The sequence below is a fragment of the Dipodomys spectabilis genome, unplaced genomic scaffold, assembly GCF_019054845.1.
Source record: "Dipodomys spectabilis isolate Male_0828 unplaced genomic scaffold, ASM1905484v1 ptg000125l, whole genome shotgun sequence".
Lineage (NCBI taxonomy): Eukaryota > Metazoa > Chordata > Mammalia > Rodentia > Heteromyidae > Dipodomys > Dipodomys spectabilis.
In genome coordinates, this window is record NW_024870802.1 from 21,228,004 (window position 1) to 21,241,228 (window position 13,225).

General features: G+C 33.9%; 1 protein-coding gene across 5 annotated transcripts in view; it reads right to left on the reverse strand.

Moving 5' to 3' along the window:
* Positions 1 to 13,225, reverse strand: part of Kif20b (kinesin family member 20B) — a 47,954-nt gene that overhangs the window by 11,545 nt on the left and 23,184 nt on the right. For all 5 annotated transcript variants that reach the window (XM_042689448.1, XM_042689451.1, XM_042689450.1 and 2 more), the window contains exons 19-26: positions 11,624 to 12,860; positions 10,965 to 11,103; positions 10,181 to 10,300; positions 8,485 to 8,545; positions 5,933 to 6,058; positions 4,341 to 4,465; positions 2,312 to 2,467; positions 656 to 832 (exon numbers count right to left, since the gene is read on the reverse strand). In XM_042689448.1, coding sequence (XP_042545382.1) covers positions 656 to 832; positions 2,312 to 2,467; positions 4,341 to 4,465; positions 5,933 to 6,058; positions 8,485 to 8,545; positions 10,181 to 10,300; positions 10,965 to 11,103; positions 11,624 to 12,860 — 2,141 coding nt within the window. The remainder of the gene's footprint in view (positions 1 to 655; positions 833 to 2,311; positions 2,468 to 4,340; positions 4,466 to 5,932; positions 6,059 to 8,484; positions 8,546 to 10,180; positions 10,301 to 10,964; positions 11,104 to 11,623; positions 12,861 to 13,225) is intronic.

Below are 13,225 nucleotides of genomic sequence, written 5' to 3' on the forward strand. Positions count from 1 at the left end.
AGACTTAGGTATAGGAAGGGCTGGGCAACAATCTTGCTTCTTCTGAATCTGATCTAAAAAGAAATCTGAAAGATTTCTTTCTACTTCCAAAGTGTTCTGCATTCATTTCTCATTTTACTTTCAATTATCTCCTTCTGTTTACAAAAAAAAAAAAAAAATCACAATTTCTACTTTCCAGGAAAAAAAAAAAAGTAGATCTACACATGTTAAATGATATAGTTAATGGAGCTGAAATTTGAAGGCTGCTTTGAGGATAACACATTCTTAGAAAAATTAGAGGCTTCTTCTTGGGAATCCAACTATAACATCAGAGTAGAAAAAGGAATAATAACTAAATCTTTCTTGCAGGATACTCATCATCCCATCTTTTCATAAGATAGTTCTACTCAAGTGATTTAATATATACCAGACTATATGATTAAGTTTGCTAAATTTCAATGCATATCTTATTTTACCCATCAAATATATCTCTTGCATCATCTAGTCAGTATTGCCCAGAAAACAAAGATTTTTACTGAATTCATGAGGAAAGCACACATAAGATTTAATATGAACTGTCTTTTACTATTTCAAGAGAACTGTCAACTATATGACAATTGCTCAGACTTATATTCCTATGTTCAATAAAAAGGTATAGAAATAAGATGCTACTGACTATTTCAGAAAGTTCTGATGTAAACTTTTTCAGTTGTTCAATTTCATGATCTTTCTGTGTATTACTGGAGATCAGTGCTTTCAGCTGTATTTCTAAAGCTGTAACCAGCTGATCCCGCTCTTCTCTCCATTTTTGAAGGTCATTATTTTTCTCTGCCAACTGTGAGGTCAGTATTTCCTAATCAATAAACAGAGAAAACATTAAAGTAAATCTTGAAACACAATGACTAAGAACGTTTAGAAATCTTTATTGTGTACTGCACCAACAATGCAAAAGTGAACAAGATACATGACAAGCTTACCTGTAAGACCAAATACATAATACCATCATGTCCATATACTTTACTTATTCCTACTCCATCTTATTCAAAAAAACATGCTAATGGGTCTTTCAATAAGCAATTATAATTTCTCTTTTAAATAAATTCTGGAATTTCCACTAAAATTTGGAGAAATGTAAAACTGTAGTAAAATAATAAACTTAACAGTAACAATGGAAAATGAACATTTAAAACCAGTAATTTGTAATGAGTCACAAAATCATAAAGTGTCTCATAGTAAATTTAAGAAAAAATGTACAGCACCTAAGCATAAAAAAAGTAACACTGCTGAAAAAGAGACTGAAGAATGCTAATGAAATGGGGAAGCATCCTGTGTCCAAGAGCCAAAGATTCCTCCTCCCGGTATACTAGGTCAATTAAGATCATGCATGTACACGTAGGTATAGAAGTAGAAGAGCTAGCTCTCAAAGTTATATGAAATGCAAATAATGTAAAGCAGTCACAAGTACTTTTAAAATGAAGAACAAAGTGGAAGCAATCAACTATGTTATTTAAAAACCTATTAGGAGTCATGACAGAGCTAGGTGCTGGTGGCTCACTCCTGTAACCATAGCTACTCAAGAGGCTGAGATGTGAGGATTGCAGTTCAAAGCCAGCTTAGGCAAAAAAGTCCATGAGATTCTTATATGCAATTAACCACCAGAAAACCAGAAGTGGCCCTGTGGCTCAAAGTCATAGAGAACTAGCCTTGAACAGAAAAGTTCAGGGATAGCATCCGGGCCCTGAGTTCAAGCCCCATGATCAACAAAAAAATAGTCAAGACAGTATGACAATGATATAAGGACAGAGAAATCAATGAACTATAGAGAAGGTCCAAAATATGTGACATTCTACAAAAGCACCAAAGCAATTCAATGGTGGAAACAATATGATTAAACATATGGTATTGTAACTGAATAATTAAATAATTAACCTTAACCCTAAGCTTATCTATACCATGTATAAAAATGAGCCCTTGAAAAAATGATTTATGGGGCTGGGAAGGTGGCTCAGTGGTAGAGCGCTTGCCTTGCATGCTCAAGGCCCTGGGTTCGATTCCTCAGCACCACATAAGCAAAAAGAAAAAAGCCAGAAGTGGTGCTGTGGCTCAAGTGGTAGAGCGCTAGCCTTGAGCTGAAGAGCTGAGGGACAGCGCCAAGGCGCAGAGTTCAGGCCCCACTACTGGACCCAAAAAAAAAAAGAAAAAAAAAGAAAAAATGATTTATGACAAAAATTATGCAATAGTGGGGAAGACTCTTCGATAAATATTACATCAGTTGGCAATCTACATTAAAACAAAAGATAATGAAATACATTTTAAAAAACCTGCAACTGACCACTTCAGTTTGTTGCTTTAAACAACGCTCTCTATCTTCAGCATACTTCTTCATCTCTTTGTTTCTCAGATTCTCAGCTTCTTTTGCTTGTGTTATAAGCATCATTTTTTCTTCTAGCCATTTCTTTCTGTCAGCTTTATATTTATCTTCAGCTTCCTGAAAGTAACAAGTTACTATTATATGTCTAAGTAGTCAGAAAATCTGTTTTTGTAACGTTTTTATACAATTCAGCACTCTCACTGTTTAAAACTATTAAAGTTCTTCAATGACAAAATTAAAATTTACTTCAGACTATTTTTTTAAAAAAGACATTAGCTGGCTTGCTTTTCTTTTTTTATGTGCCTGAGCTTTTTTTTATGTGTGAACTTTGGGCCTGGACACAGTCTCTGAGCTTATTTTGCTCAAGGCTAGTGTTCCCACTTGAGGCACTGGCTTTTTTGTAGTTTACTGGAGATAAATCTCACAGACTTTCCTGTCCAGGCTGGCTTCAAACTTCAATACTCAGATCTCAGCCTCCTGAGTAACCAGGAATACAGGCATGAGCAACTAGGGCCTGATTTTTCTTTTTTTTTATAAAGTTAATTTTTGTCTAAAGCCCTAGCTAAGGTCAGTGAGTTTAAAAAGAAATAAATGAAAAGAGTTACAGTGATCCAAGTCTTCTTAAATGTCAGGGGAAAAAAACCTAGTTTGTGATAGTCACTTCTAATTGTATGTTTCCAAGCATAAAACATTATTGGGTGTAAAGGATGCCACACAAAGAATAGCTTGTCGAAGTGGACCATTAAAGGAACACGTAGGTGGCTCATGCCTATAATCCTAGCTATTCAGCAGGCAGGGATCTGAGGATCGTAGTTCAAAGCCAGACTAGACAGGAAAGTCTGTGAGACTCCTCTCCAGTTAATTACCAGAAAACTGGAAGTGGCACTGTGGCTCAAAATCGTAGAGTGCTAGCCTTGAGCAAAAGAGCTCAGGGACAGCACCCAAACCCCAAGTTCAAGCCCTAGGACTGACAAAAAAAAAAAAAAGAAAGGGGGAACACTTAGAATAAATGGACAGAAATATATATTAATGACTTTCAAAGTGAGTCCTATAGATCCTGTGGGTTAAGACAACTAATTTTATATATTCAAAATTAAGTAAAATTCCATTTTAAATAGAAATAATAGTACCACTTTCAAATGTTTTATTACTGTGTTTCAGTTTCAAACAATAATACCTGTAGATAAACTATGGCAGTCCATTCCACTATTTTGAAATATACTGAATCTTAGGTAGTATTTGTCTTTTGAGAAAAATGCATATATAGCAACACTTCTTAAATGAACATTCTCAATATGGCTGTGCATTTTTTTCCATAGTAAACAGACAATTATTCTAGCTGCTTTGGGATTTTTGTAATAGAAAGGTTAAATTCTAAGCTATATAATGAATGCTATATAATAGTCATTAACTGTTACAAGAAAAGACATTTTTATTTTGTTTTCAATGTTCAATTATATACATCTATATTTAATAAAATAATTTAGAAGTTACCTTTCAAAAGCATTAATATGTTTCCTATAATTCCAACATTATACCTAAGAATGTAGCTTCTTAAATCAGGTACAAAATTTAAACAGTATTTAATAAATCCCATAGAAAAAACATTCCACCCATTTTTGTATTCTACACATAGCAAAAGAATTAACACTAATAATTTTCCTGATAGTCATTTTCTCTGAAGCAGTATTTGTTGCTGAGTAGGAAATTTAAAGAGTAGAAAAGTATGTACAAAAACATTAGAGGTGATTAACAAATATATAAAATTAGGTCCAAAGTATTGTATTTTCTTTAGCACATAATGCACTGTTTAGGAATATTTTGTCCATGTCATTTCAATGTACACTGAAAATGTGTATCTAGTGGTATGTTAGTATTTCCTATGTATTATTCTACCCATATCAGAACTAATTACAAGGCATAAAATTCTCAATTCTATGAGACAGAGGGAGAAAAAAAGAGACAGACAAACAGAGAAGGAATGTCATACCTGTAACTCATCATGAAGCTTACAGAGCTTTATATTAAGGACATCAGAGTTATCCTCATCTTTATTTGGCCGTTGATTATTTTTGGTTTCTAGGTCTTTGCATTTTTCCTTCCATTTTTCCAATTCTGGTTGAAGAAATAAAATTATTTTTAAAAACACATACACAAGTTGGACAATATAGAGACAGATAAGAAATACATTACAAACAAAATTCAGTAGAGCCCAGAAACAAATAAAAAAGTGATGCTATTTTAACAACTGAACTCTTTTTTGGTTTTGTGCTGGTCCTATGGCTTGAACTCAAGGCCTGCATGCTGTCCTTGAGCCTTTTTTGCTCAAGGTTAGCACTCTACCACTTGAGCCACAGCTTGATTCTGGACTTTATGGTGCTTAGAGATAAGAGTCTCATGGACTTTCCTGTCCAGGGTGGGTGTTGAACCACAATTCTCAGATCCAAGCCTCCTGAGCAGCTCTGATGAGAGGCACTGGCTACCTGGTGCTCATTAAGCACTGGTGGCTACTCAGTCTGTCACTATAGCTACACAGGAGGCTAAGTTCTGAGGATCAGGGTTCGAAGCCAGCCCAGACAAGAAAGTCTAGGAAACTCTTATCTCCAATTAACCACCAAAATCCAGTAGTAGAGCTGTAGCTCAAGTGATGGTGTGCCAGCCTTGAACAAAAAAGCTAAGGAACAGCACCAGGCCTTGAGTTCAAGCTCCAAGACCAGTACAGAAGAGTTCTTGTCAAGTTCTTCATGAAGAACTTACAGAAATCTCTCAGGAATCCAATGACTAATGTTCAGACAACATAGTAAAAATTCATTTCAACCTTAATTATGTAAGATAACTTTGGACAGTTTTCAAGCAAAGTTAAGCTAAGACCATCAAAGTAGTTGGGGAAATAGGAAGTGGCATTAATTTTTCATTATCACTCATACATTCAACCAATACACATGTAATATCATGTGATCTTCTTAACAATTCTTTGCAATCACATACACTTTACTGTCATTATTAACAATATTTTACAGAGGAAAAAAATCAGAATAATTTAACAAAAGTAACTTACCAAGGTTATATATTAAAATAACATTGGCAATTTCTAATTCTAAATTTTGGGGGACTCAATTGTAATTGAGTACAGTTATATTATAATTGTGAAAGGTCCTGGGAACTCAATATACAAAATAATAAAGTAAATACAGTTCTTGACCTTTCTACAAGAGTATAAATAGCTTAATTATTAGCAAATAACAGATGACATTCTGAAGGAAATGGCATCAGAATATTTACTGATTTAATATAGATGGCAACTTGAAAAGTTCTGACAAATGTGAAACTCAAAATCTATTTTTGATGTCTGGAAACATCTTGAAACTGAAAATTCCTAAGTCATTAAGAGTATCCTTCTTTACACATATAATTTTACTTAGATACATCAGTTTCCATCAAAGTGGAAAAATGACAAATGACAGGACATTCAAAAAACATTTTTTCATTGAGTATTATTATCCATTCCACACTACTTTAAAAAGATAAAAGAGCTAAGGAAACAAGAGTTATGTTTTCATGTAGTAAGCAATCTTGTTTTACCTGTGGTCAGCCAATTAGCTTCTTCTAATCTAGCTTCCAGTACCTGGTCTTGTTCTACTTGAGTTTGCTCTTGTTCTGCCAGTGTCATTCGCATGTCGTTAATAATTTTCTCTTTAATATTTAGTTCTAAATATTTGAAGAAAATATTTTAGAAGTTTGAAACATTTAGATTCAATTTTCCTTAAATACTTCTACAACTAAAATACACTTTATCAACAACAATTATTATTCTCACATGATTAGAAGCACTGTTTTATTAATTACTTTATATGCAATACCTACAGTATTACTGGCATACATCTCATACATACACACACATGTATAATAGATGTACAGATCAATGCTTGGAGGACTGAAAAGAGATGGAAAAAGAACCTTTTGACATGAAATTAATTATCCTATTATTACTTATAAACATAAAAATCTTGATTACAAAAATATCAAGTCCTCATTCCAGAAAAATATTTAAAATCAAATATTTACTTCTAGTACTTATTAAGTCAACTTCTAAAATTGATTTGGAACTCTTGGAAAATAACTATAGTGATGACTTAAGCAATTTTATTTTAACTCTGCCTACAAACAAATAAAAAGGAAAGATGAGTTTGTTGCCTCTGGTGAAGGCATTGAGTGGCAAGGCTTCTGATGTCAGAGATAAAAAATCTCATGCAGGCATACTGAACCTTGGACTGCTTTAAATGACATGAATCTTAAAGATGGGGTTTCCTCAAAGTACACATAAAACAAACAAAACTGTAGGGGGGAAAAAAGTTTTTTTTTCTTGGTTGTGGAGCTTGAACTGAGGACCTAGGTGGTGTCCCTAAGCTCTTTCACTCAAGGCTAGTGCTCTACTACTTGAGCTACAGCTCAATCACTCCTGGTTTTCTGGCAGTTATTGGCAATAAGAGTCTCATGGATTTTCCTGCCTTTGAACTGAGATCGTCAGATATCAGCCTCCTGAGTGGCTAGGATTACAGGTGTGATCCAGTGCCCAGCTAAGAAGAATTTTAATTTTCATTATTTCTACTTATTGATATAATTTATCAGGAATTTCTCCTTGGATAAAAGTTATCTCAGAATTGCCCATTATTTCAGGGATGATTATTGGCAAATATATTCAGATTGTACATATAGTTTTGTTCAAAGAATTCCTCCCACTTAAAAATCTTTATTTTGACTCTGGAGTCAATTTATGTATCTAGTTCTCAATTAAGAAAGTTCCAGGCAGGAAAGCAAGGTGGCATGTGAAAATCATCTACAATATTAAGTCCATAAATGAGAAGAGTCAAGTGACAAAAGGAAGACAATATTCTGAAGAGTGAGATAAAGACTGTTGAGAATCATTAAAAAGGTAGCAAGGCAGCAAAAAATGAAAGAACTCAGGCAACAGCAGAGTTCGAAGAAAGGAAAGCAAAGTTCAAGATAATGTCACAATGTGAAATAGACAGGCCAGGAGACAGTTGATTCTAGCTACAAGGTAAATCTAGACTACTCACAAAGTTTAAACCCAAACAGAGATTTTCAGATTGTGATTAAAGTGCTTTGTCAAAGAAAAGCATCCTGTTTCCCATAAGCTTGTGACAGCACGAAGCCATCTTGAGAAAGGGCCTGTTGTTTCAGATTGTAATACTCTGGGGCCTGAAAACAAGGAATACTCATGGATCATCATGGAGCGGTGGACACTCTGGAACAGAGTCTGGGACAAAGATGGTTACAAGAGACAGTCAGGTAGAAAGAAAATGTCTTGCCATGATCCCATAGAAAGTTTAAGCTATAAGGATGAGTACTGGAAACATGATGACATGCCATGGTAGTCAGTGCCTTTACATTTCATCAGGAGGGAATGCCTTCTCTTCAGTGAAAATAAATACTAAGTCTGTGGCTGATTTAGTACTCTGCCTCTAGAGCATTCTGCATTCTGGCTGCCTGTACTAATTGCTGGGTAGGTCAGAGCCCTGCACTCAGACCCTTAAAATCAAGGTCTGCACAGATACCCCCTACACATGGAGGTGAACTGACCGGCAGGGCCTGAATGCACTGAGACATGCTCTAAAGAACTATATACTGGCGGGTACTTGCTGAGAAACAGGACTGTAAGCCCAAGTTTAGAGCCTCTGAATCATCAAGCTTACTCTACAAGTGCCTCTTCCACGAAAGGAAGTGCACTGCTGGACAGGATCTTTAAGCATGGAAACCAGCAAGCCGGTCATTTAGATTTCTCATTTCTCCCTGAGCCAGAACAGACTCAGTGCTGAGTTTGCTCTTCACATTCTCTGATAGGGGCACCCTAAGGCCTGGACTCTTTTTTGACCCAAGGACACAACCAGAGTGGAATGAAACCTGGAAATAAAAGCTCAGGCTTGAGTCACCAGTGCCCAGCTACAAGAGTAAGTTCATAACTAATTCATAAGAATTAACACTTTTGTCTTTTGAAAAGTTACAACTTACACTGCCTTCAATTTACATTAGAATTTTCATAGGAAAATGTGAATCAATTGTTACTGCAAAAAACCTAGTGATTTTAATATAGGAAGCAGAAGTTTGTTCCTGACCTTTGCACATTTCCTCATATTGTTGTCTGGTGTCTTCCATTTTCTGAATACTTAACTGTTCCTACAACATTAAAGAATATAAATTAAAAGCAAGTATAATTCAGAAGACTTAACAATACTTAACAATATACCTTGAAAACAAGAGTTCAACATTAAATCTGAAGTCAGTCTTATATGGCTATCAGTCTCAAGTTTCCAAGTTTCTTTCACCCAGAGTAAAAGGCAGGCTGAATGAAAATAGTAATACAAAAACAAAAAAAAAACACTTTATACTTTTAATCTAAGTTATGATTAAGTAATTGCACTTGCTTAGCATTGTAAGTAAATGTTTTCTCACAACCAAAATAAGCACAAACACAGGAAGATGGAGGTCTACTGTGTATTTAATGTAGAAGAAATGAGAAAACTATAAAAAAGTTCCCCATTTGTGAACTCAAAAGTGCAGACAAAATAGCAGCCATTATCTAGAAGTACTTTCAAAGTGTGAAAAATGTAACAGTCTTAAGGATCTCTCAGTCTTATTGTGTGTGAAAAATGTAAGTCTTAAGGATCTCTCAGTCTTATTGTGAAACTAGATTGCTTTATTTGGACAATATTCTGTTGAGAACTATAATCATGTTTATACCTGAATATTTATTGGTTTACTACATTTAAAAGCAAACATGGAAGCAAACATTATATCTGTAATTATTTGTTGCCTTACAAAAATTAAATGCTGTCAGACACATATAACCATTTTGCTTTTCTTTTTTTAAAATAGTTGCATACACAATCACAGTTTTATTACATATGTATACTCTTCAGTAGGAAATTATAATATGCTTAATCTTGAGAACAATATTAAATGAGAATCACATTTCTGTTATTTTTTTTCAATTGTCATTTAAAAAATTACCTTAGCTACCAAAAGTCAAGACATAAGCATCGGCACAAAACTGTTAACTGTACTATGTACTTCACCATAATTAATCAGTTTTATCCTACTCAGGATAAAATACCACATGTAGTTATCAACTATCCTTATTCTCCTTTAATAATTCTCCAGGCTTTGTTTAGAAAACTTCAAATTTTACATTTGTCACTCATTGTACAAAAACATCTTCAACTTCAGTGTGCTTAATGGTTTCTCATGAACAGAATGACCTTATGAATTTTACAGAGGAATACAAAATGGAATATGGCCTCTGATAACATAAAAAGAGATTATGGCATACATATGCTTACTGGCGATGTTATTTGTGAATAAGCAGGGTTTAATGTCTCCTGTAGTTAATTTTTTTTTGTGTGGTTCAGTCAGTTCTGGGGCTTGAACTCAGAACCTGGGCATGTCCCTGAACTTTTTAGCTCAAGTTTAGTGATCTACCACTTTGAGCCACAGCACTACTTCCATTTTTCTGGTGGTTAATTGGAAAACAGTCTTACGTGCTTTTCTGTACTGGCTAGCTTCGAAATGCAATCCTCAGATCTCAGCATCCTGAGTAGCTAAGATTAAAGGCATGAGTCACCAAAGCCTAACTTAGTGACTGTTTTTGAACTTCCATATTCTCTTAATTAGAACGAAGTCACTTTGCTCTTAATTTTTAATATTGTTATTTTTCTGTTTCCTCCCATGTGTTTAACGTTTTGGGTGGAGGGTACTTGCCTAGCATGTATAAGACACTGGGATTTAAGCTCTACTGAAAAATGAAGCCATTACCTTGAGTTGTTGAATAGTTCGTTGTTTCATATCTATTTCCTGTGAATACTGGTTTTTCTTTTTCTCCAGTTCATTAATCTTAAGCCTCTGTAATTTCTCCTCATCGCGCATTACAGATACCTGCAAATCAATGTTTATTAAGAATATTTTCCAAACTGCTTTTTGTTGTTTAAAATGCATTGCTACTTGCTACTTGATATCTTTTAACATTAGAAAAAATTATAAATATTATTAAAATTGTACATACAATTAAGTAAAATGTGTTTTTTTAATAGAGAAGAAAAAATAATAGAAAATGTGTTTTTTTAATAGAGAAGAAAAAATAATAGAAAATAATTGTCAACAATTGATGCCTTTGCTATTTGGTAGTGGAGAGAGTAAAAATGATTTTTTGTCCCTATATCTTTGTAGAATTTGAATTTCAAATCATGTAATTCCCCAATTTTACATTAAATTATAACAAAACATACTATAAAAGCCCGACTGCATATACTGCATACAGTTTACATAAACAAAAACTACTCTCTATTTTCTTTTTAAAGGACCTGAATTTAGCAGTCACTGAGAGAAGGGATTGTAATCCTATATAAAAAACATGGTTTTTACTGTTGGTCTTCAGCCTGTTTAAGGCAGCTAAAATTTCTTTAGTAAAATAATATTATTTTAAGAAAAATTCTGAATTTAATGTGTCCTATTTAAAACTAAAATAGTATGTAAACGACAGAGAAAAGGAAATCATCTTTATATATATTGAAATGGCCACATAACTTTTCAATTAACTTGCCTCTTTCTGTACTTGTTCAATTTGCTTTTTGGCATCAACCAGTTTCTCTTTTAGCTCAGCATAATCTTCTTCCTTTCTCTGAAGATCTGCTTTGAGATTCTGAGAAAGAACACAGCTTGCAGCAAGCTCTTCTTTCAATCTAAAAAAACATTAACACATTTTTATAGTAAAACACCATTAGCCACTTATGATCATGGAATGAACTGTTAACAATCTTCACAAAGTAATGTCTATTCACAACGTGGAATAAGCAAACAACAAGTGATCTAGAAAGGATTTTGTATGAGTTGTATAAGCACATCTTTATATAAAACTTTCTTCTTGATTTCTTTGTTGCTTTGTATGTCCCTCCCCCACAGTATAACCCCTGCTTTCACTGTATTTGATGTTGGTATAATTTGTGGAGGGGAAGGGAAAAAAACAAATCGTTTAAATAGGGATACAGGTGGACCCATTGCAACAATGAGATGTACAATTCATTATGTTGAAAAACGAATTTTATAACTTTGGTGGGGTGGGAAAAATTAACAATTAAAAAAATTTAACTTCTTCTAAAGGTTTATATGAGTGAAGTTCAAGTTCTTCACTCATTATCCATGCTACATTTTACCAGATTAACTTATGCCCATCTGTTAAAAAATATAGCAAAATAAGCTTACTTTTCTGTTTCCTGCCTGTTGTTTTCCTTTTCATCTTCCCTTAATTGAAGTAAATGCTTCATTTCTTGCAAATTGTTTGTTAACTGTATGATTTCTTCTTTCAACTTGATTTCCTTTTCACTTAAATCTTTGGTGTTTTTGACAGAATCCTGAAGGTTTGATTGAAATTCCTTCAGATTCCCTTCCAGCTTTAAGATGATAGATTCTTTTTCCAAAACATCTTGTTGTAACTTGGCTAAATGCCTACTTTCATCTTTCTGAGTCTCTAAGACTGTTTCAAGTTCCTTTATTCTCAACTTATAGCAAGCAATGTCTTGTGTAAGTTCTGAAAGTGCTCTCTTTCCTTCAATTACATGCTGTTCTTGAGCATCAAGACTAACATGTTTTTCTTGAAGTTCTTCTTTCAGTTGCTGTATAAGATTTTCTCTTTCTTTTAGGAGATCATCTTTATTCTTATCTTCTCTCTCTTTTATTTTTAGTCCATTGTTTTCATCCTTATAGCCTTTTACTTCTGCCTGTAGTTTTTCAATTTGTTGCTCTAGTTCTTGGATCTGATGACTTTTTTTGGAGGAAGCTTTCACAATCTCCCTACATTCTTCCCAAATGGCTTCGATACTAGAGTAGAAAGAACTTTCCCTGCTGAGTTCTTGAATAGGATAGTCTTTAATCTGCTTACTTAAGAAATCATTGTCTGAAAGGTGTGACTGTGTATTTGACAAATGATCCTCCTGAGAACCCTTTGACAAATCCCAAAGGTTGAGTAAGTCTATGTTTGAGGTCTGAGAAACTGTATCAAGTGAACGTAGTTCATCTATTTTGGTTTGCATTATTTTTATTTGTGAAATATTGTTTGTAATACATCTTGTAGCAGTTTCTATCTCCTTTGACAATTTCATGATCTTGTCCTCCTGTTCTTGATTTATACCTTTCTGTGCATGTAATTCAGCAACTACACTGTCATAACTTGACTGAATTTGTTGTATTTGGATACTTAAGGTTAAGCTCTCCTTTTTAGAAAAAGAAAGCTCCTCCTGCAAACTAACAGTTTTTTTACTTAATTGTTCTTTTTGTTCCTTTTCATTTTTAAGTTCTTTCTGAACACCGAGTAAAAGTGTTTTCAGCTCTTCATTACTTTCTTGTAAAAATCTATTCTCTTCCTCATCTTCTAAAATAATCTGTTGAATTTTTTCACTTTTTTCCTTTTCTTCAATGGCACTTGAACTAACAACTGTAGTTCCTTTAAAATTAAGAAAATTTTTATTAACCACACAAGCCTCAATAAAATTAGGATAAGACTTAAAACATGAAAGTAAAGCTTTTGAGTTTTTCTGCCCAGGCTGCCTCCAAACCACTATTCCCTGATTTCAGTATTCTGAGTAGGTAGGATACTGTCAATCACTGGTCCTTGGCATGAAAGCTATTTTTAACTATTAAAAGCAGAGTAGCTGGTAGTTTATGCCTGAAATTCTAGCTACTAGGGATGCTGAAATCTGAAAATTGAAATTTGAAGTCAGCCTGAGCAAAAAAGTCCATGAGATTCTTATTCCCAACTAAGCAATAAAAAACTAGAAGTAGAGATGTAGGTCAAGTGGTAAAGCATCA